The 25,216-nt window shown below is 37.9% G+C and overlaps 2 protein-coding genes and 1 long non-coding RNA gene across 12 annotated transcripts in view; 1 reads left to right on the top strand and 2 right to left on the bottom strand.

The window, feature by feature from the left end:
• Nucleotides 1–347: 347 nt before the first annotated feature.
• hep (hemipterous) lies at nucleotides 348–16,937 on the top strand. Of its 3 annotated transcripts, none has more exons than XM_020951824.2 (9): nucleotides 348–1,484; nucleotides 6,414–6,889; nucleotides 6,952–7,131; nucleotides 7,358–7,578; nucleotides 7,640–7,798; nucleotides 13,510–14,363; nucleotides 14,428–14,952; nucleotides 15,333–15,765; nucleotides 15,838–16,937. In XM_020951824.2, exons 1-9 carry the CDS (start codon nucleotides 1,076–1,078, stop codon nucleotides 15,974–15,976), a joined length of 3,396 nt encoding a protein of 1,131 aa, XP_020807483.2. In that variant the 5' UTR covers nucleotides 348–1,075; the 3' UTR covers nucleotides 15,977–16,937. The 3 variants fall into 3 exon arrangements, with proteins under 3 accessions (XP_020807483.2, XP_020807481.2, XP_086683710.1); XM_020951822.2 differs by having other exon boundaries at nucleotides 15,258–15,765; XM_086827584.1 differs by lacking the exons at nucleotides 348–1,484; nucleotides 6,414–6,889; nucleotides 6,952–7,131; nucleotides 7,358–7,578; nucleotides 7,640–7,798 and adding an exon at nucleotides 8,923–9,325.
• An 828-nt stretch (nucleotides 16,938–17,765) lies between these two features.
• On the bottom strand, nucleotides 17,766–20,937 carry LOC147644458 (uncharacterized). Its single transcript, XR_015270480.1, has one exon. It is a non-coding gene; the product is annotated as an uncharacterized LOC147644458 (long non-coding RNA).
• Nucleotides 18,639–25,216, bottom strand: part of rsh (Rap GTPase activating protein radish) — a 100,797-nt gene continuing 94,219 nt past the window's right edge. For 4 of the 8 annotated variants that reach the window (XM_086827578.1, XM_086827575.1, XM_086827577.1 and 1 more), the window contains 4 exons: nucleotides 24,550–24,773; nucleotides 23,497–23,803; nucleotides 21,897–22,109; nucleotides 18,639–21,734 (listed from right to left, as the gene is read on the bottom strand). In XM_086827578.1, coding sequence (XP_086683704.1) covers nucleotides 21,136–21,734; nucleotides 21,897–22,109; nucleotides 23,497–23,803; nucleotides 24,550–24,773 — 1,343 coding nt within the window. In that variant the 3' untranslated portion in view covers nucleotides 18,639–21,135. Of the gene's footprint in view, nucleotides 21,735–21,896; nucleotides 22,110–22,715; nucleotides 23,804–24,549; nucleotides 24,774–25,216 lie in introns of those variants that run through there. The other 4 variants (XM_086827579.1, XM_086827576.1, XM_086827582.1 and 1 more) reach the window with 2 other exon arrangements.

Here is a 25,216-nt window from a genome sequence, read left to right as displayed (position 1 = left end):
AAAGAATCTATCTGAAATGGGTGGCAGCACTAGTTTCTAGCAATGAAAGAAAAGGAGACAAAACATAACCAGGGTGACCGCGTCGATAACGATAAGTTGTACCTCCAGGGCTGACAGAAATATACTAAAATATACTTTTCCAATTTGAAAAACATTAATGGGAAAAATAAATAAAAAAAATTGGAATTCAAATTATTTATAAATTGCAAATATTTTGTAAAAAACGGCTCTACACTTGGTTTCTAACAGAAATAGCTAAATTAATCTACTTTTGTTAGTGACGGGACAAAGACATCGATGGTCAAATAAAATATCGATGATTAAGAGAATTGGAAAAACATCGATGCATCGATGTTTTCATCGATGTTTTTGCACCTCTATTGTACACGCGAAATCGCAAATCGAACAAAATCAAGTGCAAGAATTGTGCAAGTGATTCCGCCGCCCGCGGCCAAAAACCCAACCGAGCGCAGGAGTAGAAATCCATAAGCTCAATTCTTCGTGTGTGCCAAGCGAAAATTAGCGAAAAAACGTTGCGAGTTGTTGTTGCCATTGCTGCTGTTACTACTACTACCACTGCTACTGCTAAGAGAGCGAAAAAGAGCGCTGTTCGTGTGTGTGTGTGTTTTGTGTCCCTCTCTGTCACAGTGACTGTGTTTTCCTTTTTCGATTTTGTTTTTTTTTTATTGTGTTTTGTGTGGCCGCCAACAACAAAATCCAGCTATCCGCTATTTGTGCAAGTGGGAAAGTTCAAAAAGCGTGTGTGTGAGTGTCCCGCAAAAAAAAATATTATAACAAAACAGCAGCAACAACAAGAACCACACACAAACACACACATTCTGTCAGAGAGGGCACAACAAAACGGTTCGCACACACGCACCCTCCCCCGCCAGCGACAGTGCCAGTGTGCGTGCGTGTGTGTGTGTGTGTGTCGGTGTTTGTGTGAAAAAATCGAAGAAGTGTTCGCCGAAAAGAGAAGAAACACAAAAACAACACAAAACGGCTTGAAAAGTGCAGCAACAATAATAAATAATTGAATATATATATATAAATATATATATAAGAAGCGCGCAAAATGTCGACCATTGAGTTCGAGACGATTGGCAGCCGCCTGCAGTCCTTGGAGGCGGCCCTCCAGGCCCAGAACGAGTCCCACGAGCAGATAGTTCTCTCCAAAACGCGTCGTGTTCCACCACCACCACCCGCAACTGCATCCACATCTGCGTCCGCCGTCTCGCCCGTGACGTCCGCCGGCCTCAGCATAGCCCAGCGGCCAGCTCCTCCAGTTCCTCAGTCAGCGCAAGCAGCAGCAGCAGCAGCCGCTGGCTCATCCGTGTTTGCCTCCTCCGCCGCCGCATCGTCCGCCGCTTTGGCTCCATCATCATCCTCCTCCTCCTCGGCGATGGCGACGACGGGCACCTTTAGTGGATCCTTTGTCCCGCCCAAAACCAGGAGTCCTCGCCCCACGCCCAGTCTGCCCATTGGTAAGTCCTACATAACTAGACTTAGATCTCTGGGGAGCGGGAAAGGAAAGTGTTATTTGGGTTTCACCATCATTTGCCCCAGAAAAGGTTAACCTTAGAAGGTGATAGCATCCTGAAGGAATATCTATAAGACAAAAGTTGGATAAAGTTGCCAATGGATGGAGCACAGGATGACACTCAGAGTCGCCGCTCTTTCGAGATTGGAAAAACCCATCATGTCTGTTGCTCTTCGTAGAGGTTAGGCATTAGGTTTCTTCAAGGAAAACGCGAAGAATATAAATATTTTAAATAAATATATCCATATTTTGAAGAAAGTAAAATAAATGTTATATCTTCACTAAGAAAGCTTGCTAAACCAATGATCGTAACCTCGAAATCTTTTGCGAAACATAAAAAGGAAGAATAAAGAATATGTCACCAAAGAATTCCTAACTATTTAAACCTCAAACATTTAGAAACTAATATTTAAAAGTAAAACTTGAACTTATGTTCAGTAATATGACAACCTGTAGAATTCCCTGAAGTTCATTATGAGATCTATTTTAAAATTAACAATCATTTTCCTAAGGTTTTACCAGGAAGCTCCTGTTTATAAACAGAATGACTATGGTGTCAAGTTTTAATAGAAGTTAAAGAAATGAGGGGGAAATAATTAAAAACAATGGCATTGAAGCCCTTTATCCAGGGTGAGGGATAGTAGCCACTAGGTTCTATTACTAATTAGGTACTGAATTAAATTGAATTTACAATTTTATATTATTATAACTATTATTTTGACCACAACTGTAAATGGTAGTGGTAATAAAAGAGGTCTGAGAAAAGTCGTGATCCCCAAAAATGGTCACAAAAAAAAAGATATATAAATATCTATGCCGCCTATGCGCCAACCGCAAGCCACAGACCCATCTTTTCTGCGCTTTTGTGTCAATATTTTGTTAATAAATTGTCATAGCCCAATAGGCAGCGACGACATGTGTGTGTGTGCTGTTGTGTTTGGCTTGTGATAAGAGAAATGCTCGTTTCGTTTCGCTTCTTCACTGGCTTTTGAGCATTTGAATTCCGTCAACAAAGGGCAACCGCTATCGATTCCCCGGACTGCATAACAGCTGCTCATAATCCCCTCTTGTTTCAGCACGAAAATATATAGCAAAACACCACCGCACCACCCACCATTCCCCAGACTTTTCACTGCATTGTTTTTTCCCCCTGATTGCATAGATAAGACAGGGCAGGACAGGCGGCCAAGTTCGGGAAGTTAACTCGTTTGTGGCCAAAAAGTAAATACCATAAGGGTACAGTGGAAGTCACAATTATATAGCAGATAATTTAATACATTAAACACTGGTTCCCTCAAATCTCACCTTGAAATTGTAACACCTTAATGGGTTTTCGTATAATCAAAGACATGCATGGTCAAAAGTCGATAAGATTAAACATAAAACATGTCAGGTGGAAGGATAAGGGAATTATGCTTTGCTACTAACAAATGTACATACATATATCGAAAGTAAAGTTTCAATAAGATCTATCATCAGTATCCTTATTTATTAGGTATATTTTAAAACATTTTGTAATCCTAGGAAGGCAGGTATAATCCTGCATATCCTAGCATCACATGGAATTAAACACTCGATAAGTCCAAAGAGGCGCAGTTCAGAAAATTGGTTCCTTCTGGCAGTTGCCAAAAATCGTTGATAAGATTAACAACAATTTGTGCAGGTGACCGAGTTTTCCACGAATTCTCCCCCTGGTTTAGTACTAAAAGAGCACCTAGAAAAGGTTTATAAAATGTTAATGAGTTTTTCAATAGTTGAGTACAAAAGTTGATTAGATAATAAATTCCAGGTATAGAAGTTTTCCATGAATTCCAAAATCCCATAAAAAAAAGTACCACGAATATTAATATATAGTTAAGACTATAGTAAGTCTTTGAGTTCCTAATAAATATAAATAATAAAAATAAATAAGTTGAAAACTGGGAATAAATATATAAGAAAAACAAATAATTCTTTCGTTAAAAACTTTGTATAATTTTATTCCATATATTATTTAGTTTATTATAACAAATCGTTGACAGTTATTGTTATTTTGTTAATATATATAAATTGTAAAAACTAAATTTTGGCTATCTCAAGAACACCTCGAATATTTCTTTCTGGGGACATTAAATTAATATTTATCAACATATTTTTTAACGGAAGGAAAGTATTAATTTCAGTTGAAATAAGAAAAACAAATGCTTCCAATAAGATCTCAAATATATGCATTTTCAGCCATTTAAATTATATTTTCTATGGTAAATCGATACCAATCGAGGGAAAATAAACATAATTAAGCAAAACTAAGCATTAATTCCGAGTCAAATAATGTTTTTGTCCTGTTTTAAATGTCATCATATTTGTTATGATTAAAACCCTCGTCGGATTGCCATGTTTACGTCTAGTTTGATAAACTTTCGTATTGGCTTTCCATGGACCCATCAAGTGTTTGATTATATTTATTTATTTATTTATTGGGTGCATGTGTGTGCGTGTCACTCTTTGCATTTCCCTCTCCCTGTCTCTCTCTGGCTGCCTGGCTTATTGGTTACTTTTTTTTGGCATTTCCGGAGTAATGTCTTTATATGCCCGCTCTCTCTCTCGCTCGCTCTCGTTTACGCTTACGTTGTTGTTATTATTGTTTTTCGGTTTCGCATTTCTTCTGCGCCTTCTCCTTCTTCTTCGCCCCATTCCAACGTGTCTCCTCTTTCGCATGTTTACAAATAGCGTTATTTTTTTATGACTGCCTTTTGTTGTAGTTGCTAATTGTTGATTTCAATTTCTGTCAGTGAAAAATAACTTTGCAAACAGAAAACAAAATCGCTCTAATTCTCTATCTCTGTCTTGCAAACACATACAGATACACCTTACCGTACCACCCACACGCACTCGCCCATCCATACATTCACGTGGCACAGTGGACTCAAATCGATAAATTAATAATTGGGTTCCTATTTTGACAATTTTAACGATGTTTCATAAAATTTAGAATTTTTTTTTTTTAATTGTACTGTTTATCCAACATGCCTGGAAAGATTCGTCTGTTGATGCTGATCAAGAATATATATATATATATGTATATATTTCGAGCTTCTGACAAAAATTAAAATACCGTTTTTATTCGATATTTCGATATTTTTATATGCGAATTTTTTCAACAAATCAATGTTTAAGAAAGTCACTACTAAGACAAAAATCGATTAATTTCAATTCGGAAAGCTGTTCTGTTCTAGTATTTAATAGGTTAATAAATCTGCATACTCAAATTACATTTTTAGGCTACTTAAATTTTCATCGATTTTTCAGAATGTTAATGATGTAAAAAACGGCCTAAAAAATATTGACAAAATTTTTTCGAAAATTTGTTTCTCTCCTTTATGTCTAGAAAGATTCGTCTGTTTATGCTGATCAAGAATATATATAATTTATGGGGTCGGAAATGACTCCTTCACTTCGTTTCGAGCTTCTGACTAAAATTAAAATACCGTTTTTTTTTAGTCGAATTTCGATATTTTTATATGACAATTTTTTCAACAAGTCAATGTTTAAAAAACTCATTACTAAGTCAAAAATGCATTAATTTCGATTCGGAAAGCTGTTCTGTTCTAGTTCTGAATAGGTTAATAAATCTGCATACTCAAATTAAATTTTTAGGCTATTTAAATTTTTGTCGATTTTTCAGAATGTTAATGATGTTAAATCGGCTTAAAAAATATTGAAAAAAAAATTCCAAATTTTTTTTCTCTTCTTTATGCCTAGAAAGATTCGTCTGTTTATGCTGATCAAGAATATATATGATTTATGGGGTCGGAAATGACTCCTTCACTTCGTTTCGAGCTTCTGAGTAAAATTAAAATACCATTTTTTAGTCGATATTTTGATATTTATAAATGACAATTTTTTCAACAAATCAATGTTTAAAAAACTCACTACTAAGCTAAAATTGCATTAATTTCGATTCGGAAAGCTGTTCTGTTTTAGTTTTTAAAAGGTTAATAAATCTGCATACTCAAATTACATTTTTAAGCTACTTCAATTTTCATCGATTTTTCAGAATGTTAATGATGTAAAAAACGGCTTAAAAAATATTGAAAAAAAATTTCAAAAATTTGTTTCTCTCCTTTTTGCCTAGAAAGATTCCCCTGTTGATGCTGATCAAGAATATATATGATTTATGGGGTCGGAAATGACTCCTTCACTTCGTTTCAAGCTTCTAACTAAAATTAAAATACCATTTTTTAGTCGATATTTTGATATTTATAAATGACAATTTTTTCAACAAATCAATGTTTAAAAAACTCACTACTAAGCTAAAATTGCATTAATTTCGATTCGGAAAGCTGTTCTGTTTTAGTTTTTAAAAGGTTAATAAATCTGCATACTCAAATTACATTTTTAAACCATTTCAATTTTCGTCGATTTTTCAGAATGCTAATGAGGAAAAAATGGCTTGAAAAATATTGAAAAAAAAAAATATAAAAATTTGTTTCTCTCCTTTATGCCTAGAAAGATTCGTCTGTTTATGCTGATCAAGAATATATGTATATGATTTATAGGGTCGGAAATTACACCTTCACTGTATTGTAAGCTCCTGACTAAAATTATAGTACCCTACAAGGGTATAAATATATATATATATACATATATTCGAGAAATTTTACTTAATTTATAAGTTTTTCGCTAGGCTCTAATTTAATAGATAAAAATGTATTAGATAAAGATTTTATGAGTTTGCATAACGAGATATAATAGTAAGATATTAATATTGATATTAAATAAATTGAAGGTCAAGGAAATAGACCCTTTTAAAGCCCTAGTAACACTATATTTTATAATACAGCTAAAATTAGTTGAATAAAATGCTCATCCTGGTTTCCGTGTCACCTTCCAGCCAGCGGTATCTATCACCGACCGCGTCACATGAACCTGCCGCTGCTGCAACAGTCGCATCCGTCGGAGACTGAGACGGACAAGAAGCTTAAGATCATCATGGAGCAGACGGGCAAGCTGAACATCAATGGACGGCAATATCCCACGGATATCAATGATCTGAAGCACCTGGGCGATTTGGGCAATGGGACCAGCGGCAATGTGGTCAAAATGATGCATCTGTCCAGCAACATGATCATTGCCGTCAAGCAGATGCGTCGCACTGGGAACGCCGAGGAGAATAAGCGCATTCTGATGGATCTGGATGTGGTGCTCAAGTCGCACGATTGCAAGTACATTGTCAAGTGCCTGGGGTGCTTCGTACGCGATCCGGATGTTTGGATCTGCATGGAGCTGATGTCCATGTGCTTCGACAAGCTGCTCAAGCTCTCAAAGAAGCCCGTGCCGGAGCAGATACTGGGCAAGGTCACAGTGGCGGTAGGTTAATGATGATTTCTTTCGATATAAAGAGTTGAAACTAATAATACTATTTTTCGCAGACGGTCAATGCCTTGTCGTATCTAAAAGTCAAGCATGGGGTCATCCATCGTGATGTGAAGCCCTCAAACATACTGATCGACGAGCGTGGCAATATCAAGCTCTGTGATTTTGGGATCAGCGGTCGCCTGGTGGACTCCAAGGCGAACACACGCTCTGCGGGATGTGCAGCGTACATGGCGGTTAGTCTTTGATTGGTGTTCTTAAGAAATAATCAATGTTATTTCAATAGTGTAACGATAAATGATGCAAAGTCGATTATATATCGTTGCCATATACTGTTTCTTGATATATCGCAACGTTTATTATCAATTTTATGTAGAATTTGTTGCACAGATCGATGCAAATTCGAAAGGTTACATTTCCAATATGATATTGATATATCTATTTACCTATTCTCCCCCGCAGCCAGAGCGCATCGATCCAAAGAAACCAAAGTACGACATTCGCGCCGATGTCTGGTCGCTGGGCATAACGCTGGTGGAGCTGGCCACAGCGCGATCCCCATATGAGGGCTGCAACACGGACTTTGAGGTGCTCACCAAGGTGCTGGACTCGGAGCCACCGTGCCTGCCCATCGGTGAGGGCTTTAACTTTAGTCAGGAGTTTCGCGATTTCGTCAAGAAGTGGTAAGTACTCACAAGCAGATGTGCTTCAATCTATTGATGGAATTATTTACCTTGCTTGCAGCCTCACAAAGAACCATCAGGATCGACCCAAGTATCCGGAACTGCTGGCCCAGCCCTTTATCCGGACATATGAAATAGCCAAAGTAGATGTACCCAATTGGTTTCAGAGCATCGTCGACAATCGGCATCGTGCCAATGGTGGCGATACCACGCTCAAGAGGTGAGAGTGAGGGATCTTTGACAGATTCAGTTAGAACCACATCCTTTGCAAATATATAGCAATGACCCAATGACCCCCTCTCTCTCTGCTGATGTGTGTGAGTGGTTAGAGTGTGTGTGTCTGTGTGGGTGGGTGAGTGTGCTTGAGTGTGGAGTGTGCTTTTTTCCTTCAGTTGTTTTTTATTTCCATTTTCCGTTCTCCATTCTCCGTTCTTCGTTCTCCATTCTCCGCTCTCTCTGCTTTCTGCGCTTCTGTGAGTCCAACAGGTAGGAGAAAGGAAAAGCTGGGAAAGCTTCAACTAAGCCCGATCGTAGGTCGCTAGCAAACTAATATACATATATATAAATATATAACCTGCTTGTTTTTATCTTTACTCCCTTTATTCCTTTCTGCTTTGTTTTACTTCATTTCTTTAAATCTACAAATAATCTTTCTCTCTCTCTTTATTTAAGTTGTATCCTTTTGGCATGTCTTCTATTTGTTTTTCTTCTTCACTACACTTAGAGAAAGTCCATATCACCTAAAGTACATCAGACAAGACATTGTTTTTATAGTAATAATACGGTTTACAATTCAATTTGAAACAATAACTTTATTGTAAGAAGCGTCTTATTACAATATTCAAATCCTTATTTTAAAGTAGCAATATTTATGCGATAAATCGAGATTATTCTGGTTGATATAACCAAAATAATTGTAAAATAGAGGAATTTTATCTCTTGACCTGTCCAATATGACCTACAGGTTGGGCAATCGATTCATTAACCAGCTTGTTTTTACATACTTATAATAGATATTCTTTCCTTTTACACAAGTAGGATTTTCTAGAACTGATTTTCCTTTAGTGGTGGGTTTATCCTTTGGCAAGTCCATGCATGCTCTCCTCCTTTTGGTCCTGTAAAGTCTCTCTCTTAACTAGAAGCCCTACTATCCATTTGTAGCCATTTCTTCCTCTTAAAAAAAAAAATTAGTATTTTCATATAAATTTCTTACGTATACATTCCTACCTTTTATTTGGCATTTAATTTCCACTTAAATTAAATTCGTAATTTGTAATTTGAGTGTGTGTGTGCGCAATGTTTTTATTTTCCTTTTTTCACCTTTTTTATTACCATTTTTTGTAGGTTACCTAATTCCTAATAATAATAATACCATTTCTTAAACAATAATATGACAAAGAAGCAAACAAAACATAAAAAGTAAAACATAATCTAACAACAAACAAATACAAACAAAACAAATTATAAAAAGCAAGCGAAAATGAAAATGATGAAGACAAAGAAAGAAAGCTCTATAAACAAAAACCAAAACACATAAACAACAACCAATATCCGAGACATAAACTGAAAAAAAACAAAGCAAACAATCAACTCTATATACATATGTATATATATATATATATCATTATATATATAGACCTGAATATATATTTGCATATATATGAAGCCAACAAAAAAGAGTCAAATAATAACAACAAATGATAATGATAAAATAAAAAAAACTCCTCCCAATTAAAAGTAAAATTCAGTAAGTACGACGAGTTTATTATTCCTATTCATATTATTATTAGCCCTCTAATTACTTTTTTTGTTTTGTTTTAATCGTTAATTGTTGTAAAAACCACGCCCACGCTTTGCTAATTTTTATTTTAAACTAATTTCTAAGCCTGGAAAATTAGATATTCCTTTGGTTTTTGGTTTTATCCTGTGCATGATCTTTGCCTAAGCTTTTGGTTTTGGTTTTACATTTATTTTCCAATTTTTGTTTATTTACCCATCTAGAACTGCTCATACACAAAAAAAGGTAATTTCATATTCTATATTTGTTTATTTTATTATTTATTTATTTATAAGTTTATTTATTATGCTTAAGCTACAAGCCAACCTCAAGTAATATTTTATGGTCTTATATGTTTCTATACTTAAGTTTAAAAATGGGTTAGTAAATCTTGAAAATTACTAAAAGAATGGCTTTATTTATTTTTTAAGAATTTATTTATGCTTTCAAAATGTCTTTAGCTGACAAGCTGCTTTAGTTTCTTTAATATGTATTTATTATAGTTTTGCAAGATCATTTTCAAGATCATATCAACCGTATTTGTATACCATTGCAGGGTATAATAATTTTAGTCAGAAACTTACCAAACAGTGAAGGAGTAATTTCCGACCCCATAAATCATATATATTCTTGATCAGCATAAACAGACGAATCTTTCTAGGCATAAAGAAGAGAAAAAAAAATTTGAAAATTTTTTTCAATATTTTTTAAGCCGATTTAACATTAACATTCTGAAAAATCGACGAAAATTGAAATAGCCTAAAAATAAATAGACCCCATAAATCATATATATTCTTGATCAGCACTAACAGACGAATCTTTCTAGGCATAAAGCAGAGAAACAAGTTTTTGAAATTTTTTTTCAATATTTTTTAACCCGTTTTTACATCATTAACATTCTAAAAAAATCGACGAAAATTTAAATGGTTTAAAAATGTAATTTGAGTATGCAGATTTATTGATCTAATAAAAACTGGAACAAAACTGTTTACCGAATCGAAATAAGTGAATTTTTAGCTTAATTATGAGTCTTTTAGTTTTGATTTGTCATAAAAACAAGAAAGGAAGCTAACTTTGGCACGCCGAAGTTTATATTGCAGATATATGTATATATTTATGTTAAAAAATAATCCGATCGTTCCTATGGCAGCTATATATATTATATATATGTACATATATAGTCCACCGATTCGCCATGCTCCGACTTATATACTAGAAAAATTATATAGACGAAAACCTCCATAGTTTCATTTAAATAGCTTATTCTTAAATATGTTCCAAAACAAATCTCGCACAAGTGAGCATATGATTCCCAACTGGTTCTAACATCCCCGGAACGAAGTGACTGCTACCGGTCACGTCTCAGATATGTGTTGTGTTACAAAAGTTGCAAGTCATTGTTTATCAGTGTTCAAAGTTAATAAGTGTCGAAAGTTACCTACTGATCAAAGTTATGTTAAGTGTTCAGAGTTACTTAATTTGCATTGATACTTCCTGGTCAAAGGTACTTTCTAAAGAGACTTACTGTTGAAAGATACTTCTGATTATAGATACTTACTGTTCAGAGTTAATTACTGATCAGAGTTACTCACTGGTCATAGTTACTTGCTGGTCATAGATACTTACTGTTCAGAGTAACGTAATGTTCATAGAAACTTACTAAGCGTAGTTAATTACTGGTCATAGTTATTTACTGATCATAGTTCTATAAATCGTCCGATTGTTCCTATGGCAGCTATATATAGTCCACCGATTCGGCATGCTCCGACTTATATACTAGTAAAATTATATAGAAGATCAATTGCATAGTTTCATTCGAATAGCTTGTTCTGAAATTTGCCCCAAAACAAATCTCGCACATCTGTGCATATAATTCCCAACTTGTTATAACATCCCCGGAACGAAGTGACTGCTGCTGGCCAAGTATCAGAAATGTGTTGTGTTACAAAAGTTGCAAGTCATTGTTTACAAGTTTTTAAAGTTATTAACTTATCATACATACTCACTGATCATACTTACTTACTGATCATACTTACTTACTGATCATACTTACTTACTGACCATAGATACTTACTGTTTAGAGTTACTTAATGCTCAGAGTTACTCACTGCTTATAATTAATTAGTGATCATAGTTAATTACTGATCATATTTCTATAAATCGTCTGATTGTTCCTATGTTAGCTATATATAGTCCACCGATTCGGCATGCTCCGACTTATATACTTGTAAAATTATATAGAAGATCAATTGCATAGTTTCATTCAAATAGCTTGCTCTTAAATTAGCCCCAAAACAAATCTCGCACATCTGTGCATATAATTCCCAACTTGTTATAACATCCCCGGAACGAAGTGACTGCTGCTGGCCAAGTATCAGAAATGTGTTGTGTTACAAAAATTGCAAGTCATTGCTTATTAGTGTTCAAAGTAAGTAACTGATTATACTTACGTACACGTCATAGATACTTGCTGTTCATAGTCAAAGTTAATTAGTGATCATAGCTACTTACTGTTCATTGGTACTTACTGTTCAGAGTTACTTACTGGTCATAGATACTCACTGTTCAGAGTTAATTAATGCTTATAGCTACTTACTGATTATAGATACTTACTATTCTGAGTTACTTACTGCTCATAATTTTATTTCTTCAATTTTCCGATCGTTCGTGTCGGAGTTATATATATATATATAGTCCACCGATTCGGCATGCTCCGACTTATATACTTGTAAAATTATATAGAAGATCAATTGCATAGTTTCATTCGAATAGCTTGCTCTTAAATTTGCCCCAAAACAAATCTCGCACAAGTGAGCATATGATTCCCAACTGGTTCTAACATCCCCGGAACGAAGTGACTGCTGCCGGTCACGTCTCAGGAATGTGTTGTGTTACAAAAGTTGCAAGTCATTGTTTACAAGTGTTCAAAGTTAGTAGCTGCTTATGAGTACTTACTTATCACAGATACTTACTGATCATAGTTACTTACTGGTAATAGATACTTAGTGTTCAGAGTTACTTAATGTTTATTGATACTTACTGATCATAGTTAATTAGTTGTCAGAGATACTTACTGCTCGTAGTCAATTGCTAATTATAGTTTCTTACTACTCATAGTTCAATAAATCGTCCGATTATTCCTATGGCAGCTATATATATGTAAATATATAGTCGACCGATTCGCCATGGTCCGATTAATATACTGGTAAAATTATATAGACGAATAACTCCATAGTTTCATTTAAATAGCTTTAAATTTGCCCCAAAACAAATCTCGCACACCTGTGGATATGATTCCCAACTGGTTCAAACATCCCCGGAACGAAGTGACTGCTGCCGGCCAAGTATCAGAAAAGTGTTGTGTTACAAAAGTTGCAAGTCATTGTTTACAAATGTTCAAAGTTAGTAACTGATCTGACTGATCGCAGATACTTACTGATCATAGTTAATTAGTGATCATAGTTAATTACTGATCATAGATTATTACTGATTATGTTACTTAATGTTCATTGATACATACTGATCATAGTGACTTACTGATCATAGATACTTACTGTTCAGAGTTACTTACTGATCGAAGTTAGCTTCCTTTCTTGTTTTTCTAATCGTAAATTATATATAAATTTAAAAAATCAATTTAAAAAGGGACCTCGGGCAGTTCATCACCTTTCGCTTTCACTCTGGCTGTGTTTCTTAAGCGGATATCATACTGCATTCAATAATTCTTTAATTAAAGTGTACATTTAAGGCCGCATTATCAGTGTTTTTGTTTATTATTGTTGTTTCTACCTGTCGCTTGATCTCTGACCACACAGCACACACCATACACAGCAAACACACACACCACACCAGACATTGTAAATACAAAATCACAACCACACAGAGCTCATTTAAATGTGTTTAGATATGTTGCCTTGGCGCCTGTCAATCTTTGTACATATATACATACATGTACCCCTCGCCCGTCCCCTTCCCAGCTATCCCGGATATTCACACACCTCCTCCTCATACACACCCCTACACACACCTCTACACACACCCCTCTTCTACTTTCTGCCTTTTGGCGTACATTTGAGTGTGCTCTCTCATTTAATTGGTAATCGAAACAGAAGAAATCCTTCGAATCAAACTCATGCCTTCTTCATTGATTCCAGGGCAACGGCGGCTGGTGGCGGATCTCTAGCAACACCGTATGGCAGGGCGCCGGGACAGGTGCAGAATCATCCACAGAAGACAATAAAACCCTCGCAGATACCGAGTTACCAGCAGCAGTCGCATCAGCAGCAGCAGCAGTCGCAATCGCAGTCGCAGTATTTCATGCAATCAGCCACACAACTACCTCAAGCGAAGACAGCAACGACACCAACAGCAACAACTACCAATTGCTTTGGCGGAAACGGAAGCGGAAATGGCAGCAGCAGCAGCCCCAGCCCCCTGTCACCGCCAACGGGCAATGATCTTAATAAGTTCTATCGCAAATCGCCCTTCATGCAGCGCAAGCTGAGCAATGGAAGCCATCATTCTTCCCACTACAAATACAACGATGAGAGTCCCAAAAAGGAGTCCATGTTCAGTAGCATTGGCCAAACAATTTTACGCAATCTAACCACATCGCCGTTTAGCCAAAAGAAACACAACAACAGCCATGGATTAACATCACCATCATCATCATCATCATCGTCAGCAGCAGCAGCAGCCGCAAAGACAATACCACTGCCGCCGGAGGAGGCTTTTTCACCTGGAACACCAACGACCACGACAGGATGGCGCCTGCCAGCCTCGGATTGCATGTCCGTAGCCCACGACAGCTGTGATAGTAGTACTAATGCCAATACGAGCGCCCCTCAGACCCTTAACCTGAACCTCAACCTCAATCTGGGCCTTGTCACACCCTCACCATTGATGCAGCGCAAGGTAGAGTCGCCGCCAAACCTGCAACATCAACAGCAGCAGCAGCAACAGCAACAGCAACCTATTCGCGTGCAACCAGGCAATCAGAGTCCCATAGGTAAGACCCTCAAGTTCTTGCTAAAACGCTTTCCAGACTCACTTTAACACTCTTAACCTTTTAGTGCTGCAACGATTCTACCATCAACAGAACCAACTGCGCGAAAAGGAGGCCGCCGAGCGGTACCAGCAGCAGCAGCAGCAGCAACGCCAGCAGCCGGTAGTAGTCACCAGCACGAATCCTTTTCACAGCAACTATGTGGCGCCGCCGCCATCTACGCACTCCACATCTAGTCAGTCGTCCACGCAGTCAACATGCTCGCAAATAGCTGTCAGTCTATCGCCTTCGACAGGTTCAGGAGCAGGAGGACCAGGAGGAGGAGGACTTCCTGGCACTGGAGCTGTGTCAGCTGGTCACTTTGGCTCGGTGGGCAATGGCGAGCAGCTGCAGTATCAACCCTTGCCCAGTCCCACACTCCTGCCCAGATCACCAGAGCAATTACAAACCACTGCAGACTATAGTGGAGCTGGTGGTAATACCAGCAAGCTGGGCAAGCTCTATGCACGTCGCCAGTTGTTGGGTCAAAGTTCGAGCAGTGGGGCAAGCAGCAGCAGCCTGGATGGATACAGCAGGGAGCAGCAGGATGCGGGTGAGAATAGAAACCTAGGAGATCTAGAAAGCATTTTATTCATATAGAATATACAATAGAATCAATTTGCTTAATGGCTTTTCTTGTTTTACCACATATTGAATTGATTTCACCTTCCGTTTGCTTGTTATACTCAAACATTTTCCATTTTTTCTATTTTTCCATTTTTTTGTTTTGTTCCTTGCTCTCTCTCTCTCTTCGTTTGCCGCACACCCACACACAATCTGCACTCCGCACTGATCACGAACCATCATCACTCATCATCACTCTATTGATCATCCAAAAACAACCAACCGAACACACAGGCTGGTTCCACACACTCGCCGGCGCCATGAAGCGGCAGTTTGCCACCTATGTTAAAACCCAATTGAATTCCACAGCCAGCCTGGATCAGCAGGAGCAGGAGCCAGCCGGTGGTGGTGGTGGTGGTGGTGGTGGGCATCAGCATCAGCCTCATCCACTGCAGCCACCCCAGCCGCCGGCGTATAGAAGCATTGTGAACAATGGTGGCAATAGCAAGTCCTATTACTATCGCACCTTGTCGGCGGCCAGCAGCAGTAGCAACACGAGTCAGAGCACCTCGCCGACGACAGAACCGCTGCCTGGCGGTGGCGGCGGTGGCGGTGGAACAAGTAGCTTCCTGCGACGCTATGCCAGCAGCAGCACCCCGCCCAGTCCTCACATATTGGCAGGATTGGATCGAAGGCACCGCAGTCCGGATCCGCCGCCGCGCTATAATCGGGGCCAATCACCACTGCTGCTGCGAAAGAATCTGTTGGAGCTGAGTGGGGGATCGCCGCTGCTGCACCGAAGGTGGGGACCGCTATCTATCTCTCTCTGAATCGTGCTGATGCCATACCTCTTCACTGTCTCTGTCTCTTTCAGATACGTTTCGGCCTCGCCACCGTTGCCGCCACCGCGTCGCGGTTCGGAGAGCGTGCCAGGATCACCGCAACACTTTCGCACCCGCATCCATTATACACCCGAGCCACAGAGACGCATCTACCGGACAATAGATCAATGAGTGGCGCTGCAAATCATGGTCATGTGATGTTGGTATGGCTTCGACGATGAGCCCACCGCCGTAGCCCGTAACGATCAGGGGGAGGATGAGGAGGAGGAGGAGCTGGAGCTGGAGTCTCGGCCTGTTTCCGAGGTAATATCAATGCCCGCCTATCCGGACCTTGGAGAGGCCAGGCTCAATCGGAATAGGTTAGCTCTAGGTCGACGATCGTGCTCGGCAAGTGGCTCGTATGCGAGCTTATATACGGCGGATGTGGAGCAAGCATGGCCACGAGGAGGGGCATCAACCAGAGCGAGCTATCAGACCTGGCGCGGTGGTGACTGATGACAGCGGCAATGGAAAGTGTTCAACAAAGTCAGATACTTCAGGCTCCAACTGTACATAGGGATATATACGTGTATCTGTAGGGTTCTATATATATATATATATATAATGCATATATATATACACATCCGATAATAATATAATAGTGCAATAGTTGAAAGCAATTCAGTTCTCCAGTTCTCGCTCCCTTTTTCTCCTTTACTCATTTTCTATTTCCCTCCTTTGCTCTCATATCTGCTGTCTGTGCTGTATCTATGTATCTGTATCCGCATCCGTATCTGTATCCGCTGTATTCGCTCCTGTAACCAAAGGTTAACCCTAAATAATAGCTAAATCGAAGGGGGAACGCGAAATAATAATAAATTCAATTGATTTTTTTTTGTTTTTTGTAGCTTTGTATATAGAGAGATGATTGGAGGAGAGAGGGTGAAGTGCAAGCACTCGTTGCATTTGCTGTTTGCAATTTGTTTTAGTTTATAACCTATACAGATTTCATCAAGGAACACCGACAAAACAACAAATACAACAATAAACAACAAACATTAACAATGGAATTATTGTACTGATTATTATAAATGTTTAATTTATTATGTAAGCGCCGGCAAAAAAAAAAATCAAGCAAAAAATTCAAATTCAATTCAAAAGCGTGTTTTATTTTGGGCCCTGGGCTGTATCTTCTCGATATTTTGTCACGCTTTTCCTGAAATGTACAGACACCTTAAGAAATACAACATAAATATTAAAAGAAGTAGATTTCTTTTGTCAAAAATATTTATTATTTATAAACTTACCTTTAGTAGAAATATTTCTGTTACCAAACTCCATAAATTAAATATTTGTAATTCTGTGGTATTTTTTATTTTTGTTTACTATAATATTTTTTTTATTTCATTTTTTATTTTGTTTTGCTTGGCCCTGGAAATTACAACATTTATTTAGCTTTATTCTGCTTTCAATTGAGTTTTTTTCCAATTAAACAAACGTCTTTTTGGGTTTTTGTTTTTTGTTCTTATGTTTTGACATGTTTTAGATCAGCTCAAAAGGAGTCACGGCTTTACATTGAGTTTTGCATAAGTTATTACAGATATTGGTTTTCGATTTTCTTCGTTTTTAGGGTTTTTATTTATTATCAAAAAACAGAGCCTCGGAAAACCCGAGATTTTTATTTATTTATTTATTTTTTGGCCGCATTGATTAAAGTACGGAGCAAACATATAGAAACGCCCCACCTTTTTGTCGCTGGTATGCCAGAGATTTACATATATGTATGTCAAGTATGTATATATCTGCGGTAAATACACATTTATATTAATCAGATTACATTCAGTTCGAACAGTAGGTTGGAGTCGGTAGAGCGACGGTAAAAATATAGCTATCTATGGGTGAACCTTTAAACTATTCATTTTTTTGCTGGTTAATCTATTTAATTAACCAAACAAATAAAAAATTCATCAGCTCTGTATTATTTTGTATATTTTCCTTCAGTTTCAAAATATTTCAAAGAGTTTACGTTTTTGAAATCTCGAGCTATATCTTTTCAGTATATGTTGCTTCAGCTGATTTTCAAATATTTTCAAATCGCCAGAGATTTCATTTTTCCACATTCTTACGTTTTTATTCTCAAGATTTTTAGATCGTTTTTGCTGCTTTTCTATTTTGTTAGCTAATTTTTTTATTTTTGCTTTAAACCAGTCATCAAAATTTGAACAAGTCTGTACACAGTTTCAGATTGTTTTTCAACATGAATATTCGCCTTAATTCGATTTATTTTTGCACATTAAAAGCATTTACTTTAGTTATTGCTGATTATATGGGTCACATTTCTTGTTCCTTTCTTTGGAATTCTTTTTGTTATGGGGTTTATTTTTTAAATTGCTTAGATTTAGTCGCGTTTCAAGCACGGTTCTTTGTTCTTATATGTACTATATGTATTTACCGATCTGCCCCATCCTGTTATAGACACTTTGATAAACTTTGCTTGTACAGTTAGACATTGAAAATTTCCTTTGATATATGGTATGGAGGCCGTTTTTTGAACATTTATGTGAAACCCTTTTGGAAATGCTGCCGTTTACATTTAGTTATTTTGTTTTTGCTTCATTTTTGTTTGTTTTAGATTTTATTTCTCTGATTTAATTGCAAATGATAAACTATATTTTATAAAAGAAATAAGTTTGAAAAAATAGAATAACTGCATAGTTCTTGATGCCTGCGTGAGGGAGAAGGTAGATCAACTGCTTTTGTTTCAACTGTACTCTACTGAAAGGACACTGATAGATGTGCGGGCACACTGGCTCACATTAAGGGTTTCTTTTGTGGGTTTTCTGTGTGTTTTTCTCTGGGCTTCTTTTCTTTGGAGTTATCTATAGATTAATCATATTTCTAGGGCTATATATGTATGTTCTGTCGGTTTTGTTTGGAAAATTCCTTCAGGTGTTCTGGGGCTTCTTGGTTTCCAATCTATGGGAATTTCATGTGCCACTGGTTTTTATATTGATTCTTTGATTTTTATTTCTTATTTTTGGGTTCAGAACGTTTATGGGAATATACACTCAAACATTTAGACACTTCAGATTTCATTTCTATATAATGTACAGGGAAGGCAAGCCCGAGCTCTTTTACTTTAGCTTTTGGTATTAAAACGTAGATACTTATGCATAATATTAATTCTCTCTTTGTTTCTTTTTTTTTAGTTTAACAAAAAACAGAAACAGAACAAACATAAAACAGGCAGCCATTCAAACAGTTAGATTTTGGTTGCAAATTCTCATAAACATTCAGTTATATATAATATATAGTATTTGTTGTTTTTTTTTGGGGCTCAAGAGGAGGAGCTCTTGGATCTGCTTACACTTTTTGGTTCAATAACATTGATTTAAAAAAATTCTTTATACTTTAGGTTCACTTTGGTATATATATATATATATATATATGTCTTTTTTTTGTTGTTTACATATTTTTTTTTTGTATGTTTTTAGTTTAAGTCTTTGTTTTACATCAGTAAGCGTTTGTTTTTGTTTTTTTTGTTGTTTTTTTTATTCCTTCCTCTTCGCCAGGCTGCACTAGCTTCAAAAAAATTGGAATCCCTAGCAGACTAGTCCCCTGATCTTCTTCAAACACACATAATATTCGGTAGAAAATGCTTATTGTTTATGCATGGTAGAATCATTCGGAGGAGTCCTTTTCCGCTGTAGAGGGGGGGCGGGAGGGGGTGGTGGTGTCTTTATATATGTATATATTTTTTTTCATTTGGGAGCCGCCGTCTCCTTCCGCACTCTCCTTTTGTCATTTGCGCGGGGTGAATGTAAGAGTTAACAATGTCAGTTTCGATTTGGATGGTTCGGGCGCCTCCTTGAACGGTGGGATTTTGTAAAAAAAACACACTCACACACATATATCCTTATATATCCCATATATCATCTTGTTCTACAAAAAAATAATGAGTGTCCTTAAGCCCAAAATGCATCTTTTTAACATCTTCAATAATTTACGAGTTTCATCAAGGACATCAGTAGCTCAGGATTAAATACAACGTATACAAGGATATCCTTCCAGTGCTGCCAAGTAGCCCAGGTTCTTAAATTAATTTCCATTTAAAGAGTAAAATTTAAAAAGCAATTCATCTTTGAAATAATCAATTTTAAAATATATGTTATAGTTCATGGTCTTTAATATACATATGTAGCCTTGGAAATAATATGTTTTTAAATATTTGCAAATAGTTATAAAATATATATTAAAGTTGAAATTTAAAATTATGGATTTCTAATTAAATATAACTAAAATGAACTTGTTATATGCAAATAGGAACCACTTGGACAGCACTTGCACTTCCCTCATTCACACTTTCCCGAAACATTGAGCAAGTGCCACATTTTCCCCCTCTATATATATTTATATATTTACAATTTGTGAACTATTTTGGTAAAATTAGTTTAAGCATTTTTAAACAAGATAATAATAAAGTATAAATATAAAAAATTTAAATAATAAATCAAAGAGATTACAAATAAAAAAGAACATGATAATGTAATAATAAAATAGAGAGAAACATAATATAATCAACCATCCTAACTATCAACATAAAAGTAATACAGAAAATTTTAAATATATGAATAGAATAAAATAACATAAAATATATATGATAATACAAAATTGATTGATCTGAGTCTGTGACCTATAACATTAAAGTAATACCGAAAATTTTAAATATATGAATAGAATAAAATAACATAAAATATATAATACAAAATTGATTGATCTGAGTCTGTGACCTATACCCTATACCCTGTGACCACCTACTCCATGCTCGGGCTACATATCTCTGGCTATCTGCGGCACTTCCGCTCCCATCCCGCTTAGTATCGCCGCCCGCTGCCGCTACTGCCGCTGGCACAGCCGCCGTCCCCGCTGCTGCCGCTGGCACCATCCGCCTGCCATCGCTTCCGGCGCGCCTCCTTGGCGGCCTGCATCTGGGCGGCCACCCGGCTGGTGCTCGGTGTGTTGTCAAAGCTGGCATATAGCTCCACCTCCTCGTCGGCGGCATCGCGGGCATACGCTGAACTGGAGCTGGAGGGATGCGCCTGGATCTGCTCCTGCTGCTGTTGCATCTCGAGGGCGGCGGCCAAGGAGGCCATGGCATAGGCACGGGCATCGCTGCGGGCATCAATGGCTGGTGGATCGGCGGCTGAGGCAGAGGCGGAGGCGGAGGCGGAGGCGGTGGTGGAGTAGGCTTGGGATGGAGCTGTTATCTGTGTGGCTGCCTCCGAATCCGATTGCTGGGAGTGCTGCTGCTGCTGCTGCTGGTCCAAATCGAAACTCACATTCTTACTGTCTCATCCACCCCGGTGAACCTGGACGGTGGCCTCGGCGGACTCCTGCTGGCGCAACTGCTGACGGTACGCATCCAGCTCGGGCATCCGATAGGTGCCGAGATTCACCTGAACCATGAGCGTCTCCATGATGCGTTCGTTCTTCATCGATTTGGAGGGCAGGACGACGGTGAGCAGCTCACTGGGCGATATGCGGCACAAATTGAGATCGCGCGTCAGCCGCTCCATGATGCACTCGAACTCAAACTGTGTATCCTTGTTCGGATGATTCTTCAGCTTGCCCACCTTGTGCTGCGCCCAGGCCAGCATCGCCTCGAATTTGCGTATCTCCGGCGTTTGCAGTTCGCGGCACATGATCATCTGGACCATCGATTCGGACAGATGCAGGAATTCCGGGCACTTGAACAGCGCATGCGCCTTGCTCTCCACGAACGACAGTATCATGTTGACCAGCTCGGAGGCGGATGTGTAGCGCCAGTAGTAGTTCTCCAGCGAGATGAGCATCGGGCATACGACCTCGATGCGTAGGAATTGTTTGCAGTGATGGAAGCATGCCTGCAGCAGTTCCGGCAAATCGTAGTGCTCCGCGGCGCAAAGGAGTCCTGGGAGAAAGAGAGACGAGAGACGAGTGAAAGTGAAAGTGAAAGAGGAAGTGATGGAGGAAGTATTCCCCTGGCATGCATTCCCGATTCAGCAAGTGGTAACCGATAAATTCCAGTGTCTTTGATCGGGAGGAATATATTTTACTTGTAGAAAATGATTACCTGGTATGGAGACGCAGGTGAGCGGACAGGTGCCCGTGTGCAGGTAATCCAGCAGCACTCGAAACGTATCCGGATCGAACTCAATAATGTTGAATTCGGTCTGGGCAAGCTTGGCCCGGTCCACTTTCTGGGCATCGGCGCAAACGGAGAGCCGGGGCACGGCCAGCTGGTTGCTGCCCGGCTTATCCTTGTCCTTGTCCTTGCTGTCCCTGTCTGCAATCGCCATTTTTGTTTTTTTTTTTTTTTGTTTTGGGGAAAGTGGTGAGCGCAAGGTGGTGGTTGGGAGTGGTTATCGGTTGTCGTTTATCGGTTTTCAGTTTTCAGTTATCGGTAGTAGCAGTAACAGTCGGTGGTAGTTGTCGAAAAAATAACGAGAACGATAACAATAATTCGATAGCAAAGCAAAAACCGCAAATTATAAAATTAAATCATTTGTCAGTTGGTAAAATTAAATCAAAACAAATTTTTTTTTATGTTGTTATTTATTTTATTTTTTTTGGTGTGGGGGCGAGTGGCAGTGGGCGGTGGCGAGTCAGGTGAGATGAGAGAATGATAAGATTTTGTTTGTTGTTTAATTTCAAATTAGTTTGTTCGTTTTTGAAGATATTTTGTAGAATCAAAACAGAAGAGCCGAAAAGAGAGAGAAGAGACAAAGATGGAGAGGAACAGAGAACGATAACAAACGAATGTGACATGACAGAAAGAGAAAGACATAGGCCAAGAAAGAGAGAAGAAGAGAGAGAGAGAGAAAGAGCAAAACAGTGTGGTGAGTTTGAATCCAATGGTAAGAATATTCGCAGAACAGTAAAATGCAAGCAGTTTCGGTGGTGAGAAGAGGTGATCAGTGGCGAGTTTCATGGTTAAATGTGATTTTTTTAAGGGAAAATATTTATTAATAACCAATAATTATGTGAAGAATTTAATATCAGCTCAAAATGAAAGACATGGCACGATATTTTAGGCAGCAAATCAAAAGGCAAAGCATTAATATGAGCATGTTATTTCAAGTGCATTGGAAATCAAACAAGTATGCAAAAATTGTCAAAGAACCACGTCCAAAATATTTGAAGCGTTGAACCAAGGTTATTTAACAATAAATAACGAAAGTAAATACAACATAAAAGGAACAAATTAAATAACGACAGGAAAGAATTTTGTGATGTTTTCGTTCGCAATTACAATATTCATGGGGTATTTGTTTAAAATTGATAAAAAAATTGTAATTTTTCTTAGGCAAAGATGTGCGGCGTGCGTTGCAGGTAGTATTATTAACATTAGTTAGTTTAGTAAGTTTAGTACGAGTAATTTACAGAGGGGTACAGGAGTCAGGGTACAGGATTATCAGGGATCAGGAGATCAGGAGAGATATCACAGGTCACGGCGTATGGCGGACGTATACATAATATATATGTGTTTTGGGGCACAGGAAAATTCAAGACAAATCGCACAGCAGAGAGCAAGAGATTTCGGAGACAGAGATATACAGACAGAGAGAGAGAGAGAGAGAGAGAGTGACAGCGTGTGGAGAGAAAAGAGAGAGAGAGCGGAGAAAAGAGACACGCATCGATATGGTTGCATTGCACCGACTGAAAACCCTTACTCGAACAGTCCGTGGACGAAATCCACTTCTTCTTGTCATCCGGATTCAGTTGATTCGTGTTCTTGTTCCTTATGGACCGACCCCAGCCCGCCGTGATGGTGCCCAGCCGGGAGAAGGCCCGCTTCACCATCGGCGACGATGGCACACTCTTTGGCCTTATGGAGTCCGAGTCGGGAACGGTCAGGTAATTGTTGCTCTTCGGTTTCTGATTCTGCGGTGACACAAGTGAGGGGGCGGGACGGGCAAAGATCTCGGCAACAGGGATCTGTGGTGATCCGAAGCCGGTCTGAATGCCATATAGCATTTCCTGTAAAAAGTATGGGGTATTTCTTACATTTTTTTGAATTCTTTTTAGGAGGTTTTTATAACTAACTTAAAAATTATAAATACAACTTGTAAAATTAAATATTTCTTAGAAATTTGATTAGTTTTACAAAGTTTATGGCTAGTATGGGATATTTTTTATATTTACTTTCGTGAACTTTCATCGCTCTTTAAGACAAAGGATCTATTTAAGGGTACTCCCTTAAATAGATCCTTTATCTTAAAGTAGTTAATTAATACTTATTTCTCATAAAAGACACATTTTCTAACAATATTTAATATTTTCCAAAGATTTTTGTTCGATTTATACAGATTTAAGTGGGTTATATCAAAAGACAACAGTGCGTATACGTGATTTTGGTAAATGAATAAAGTATACGCACCGTTGTCCGAATGGAATTATTTAATTTATGAGCAAGTATAATTTAATGCTTTTCAACGAGTTTTGTCTGATTTATGAAGATTTAAGTGTGTTGTATCAAAAGACAACAGTGCGTATACGTGATTTTGTTATAAACATAACGTATACGAACTGTTGCCATAACACAATTCATTAAATGATGAAAAAGTATTTTTAATTTAATTTATTCATTTATTAATGTGCTTCTTTTTATTAGGTTTTACTAGGATTTATTAGGATTATTAGGATTTACTTTCTGTTTTTAGTCTTGTCTCTTTACTTTATTTAATATATATTATTTTCAACTTATTTATCACTCTCGCTCTCACCTGAAAGACCCTGCTACGGACTCCGAGTATCGCCCGGACACCAATGAATCGCGCCTTTTGTTTGGACTGACCCACCAGGAAGACAACGTCAAAGAGATGGGCATTGGTCAGGCACGATGGTTCTTCGTTGAGGAATACGCGGGTAAAGTCCTTGGCCAGCTGGTCGTAATCCTCGAACTGATCCCGGACAGAGTCGAGCAGCGGCGATGAGGGTCTCATGTGGCCTGTGGATAAACGGGCGGTTGGAATGTTTGGGTCATTCGGGGGATCTAACCCAAAAGTCTATCTAATATGTTTAAATGTTTAATATTGGAGAAGGTACACTTTTGTGTGTGTGTGTTTTATCGCTGAAAGAAACGTCTTTAAAAGATCTATGCATGCGTGTATATATAATTATATATATATATAAATATATTTGCTAGAAGTCTCTCTAAATGATAGAAGTATTAGTAATTTACAAAGGTCTTGTGTTTCAGGTGTTTCAGTTTTGTTCAGAGGATAATCATTCAAGCACACAAACTATATACAATTTGTACAACATTTTTCTAAGGGCATGAATTTGGAAAAGGAGACTTTTGTCAACGAAGGAAACCAATTGGGATTGAAATCTTGAATCTGTAAATGATTAACCCTCCTAATTAGATTTTTTCTTTTTCTTTCTTTTGAT

Source organism: Drosophila serrata, unplaced genomic scaffold, assembly GCF_035046125.1.
Source record: "Drosophila serrata isolate PLE 108 unplaced genomic scaffold, ASM3504612v1 contig_176, whole genome shotgun sequence".
Classification (NCBI taxonomy): domain Eukaryota; kingdom Metazoa; phylum Arthropoda; class Insecta; order Diptera; family Drosophilidae; genus Drosophila; species Drosophila serrata.
This window is presented reverse-complemented; position numbering and strand designations above follow the sequence as displayed.

Coding starts and splice junctions, on each gene's coding strand:
- hep (XM_020951822.2), top strand. CDS start 1,076: ATGTCGACCATTGAGTTCGAGACGATTGGCAGCCGCCTGCAGTCCTTG. Junction 6,890..6,951: donor TGGGCAAGGTCACAGTGGCG/GTAGGTTAATGA, acceptor TATTTTTCGCAG/ACGGTCAATGCCTTGTCGTA. Junction 7,132..7,357: donor GATGTGCAGCGTACATGGCG/GTTAGTCTTTGA, acceptor TCTCCCCCGCAG/CCAGAGCGCATCGATCCAAA.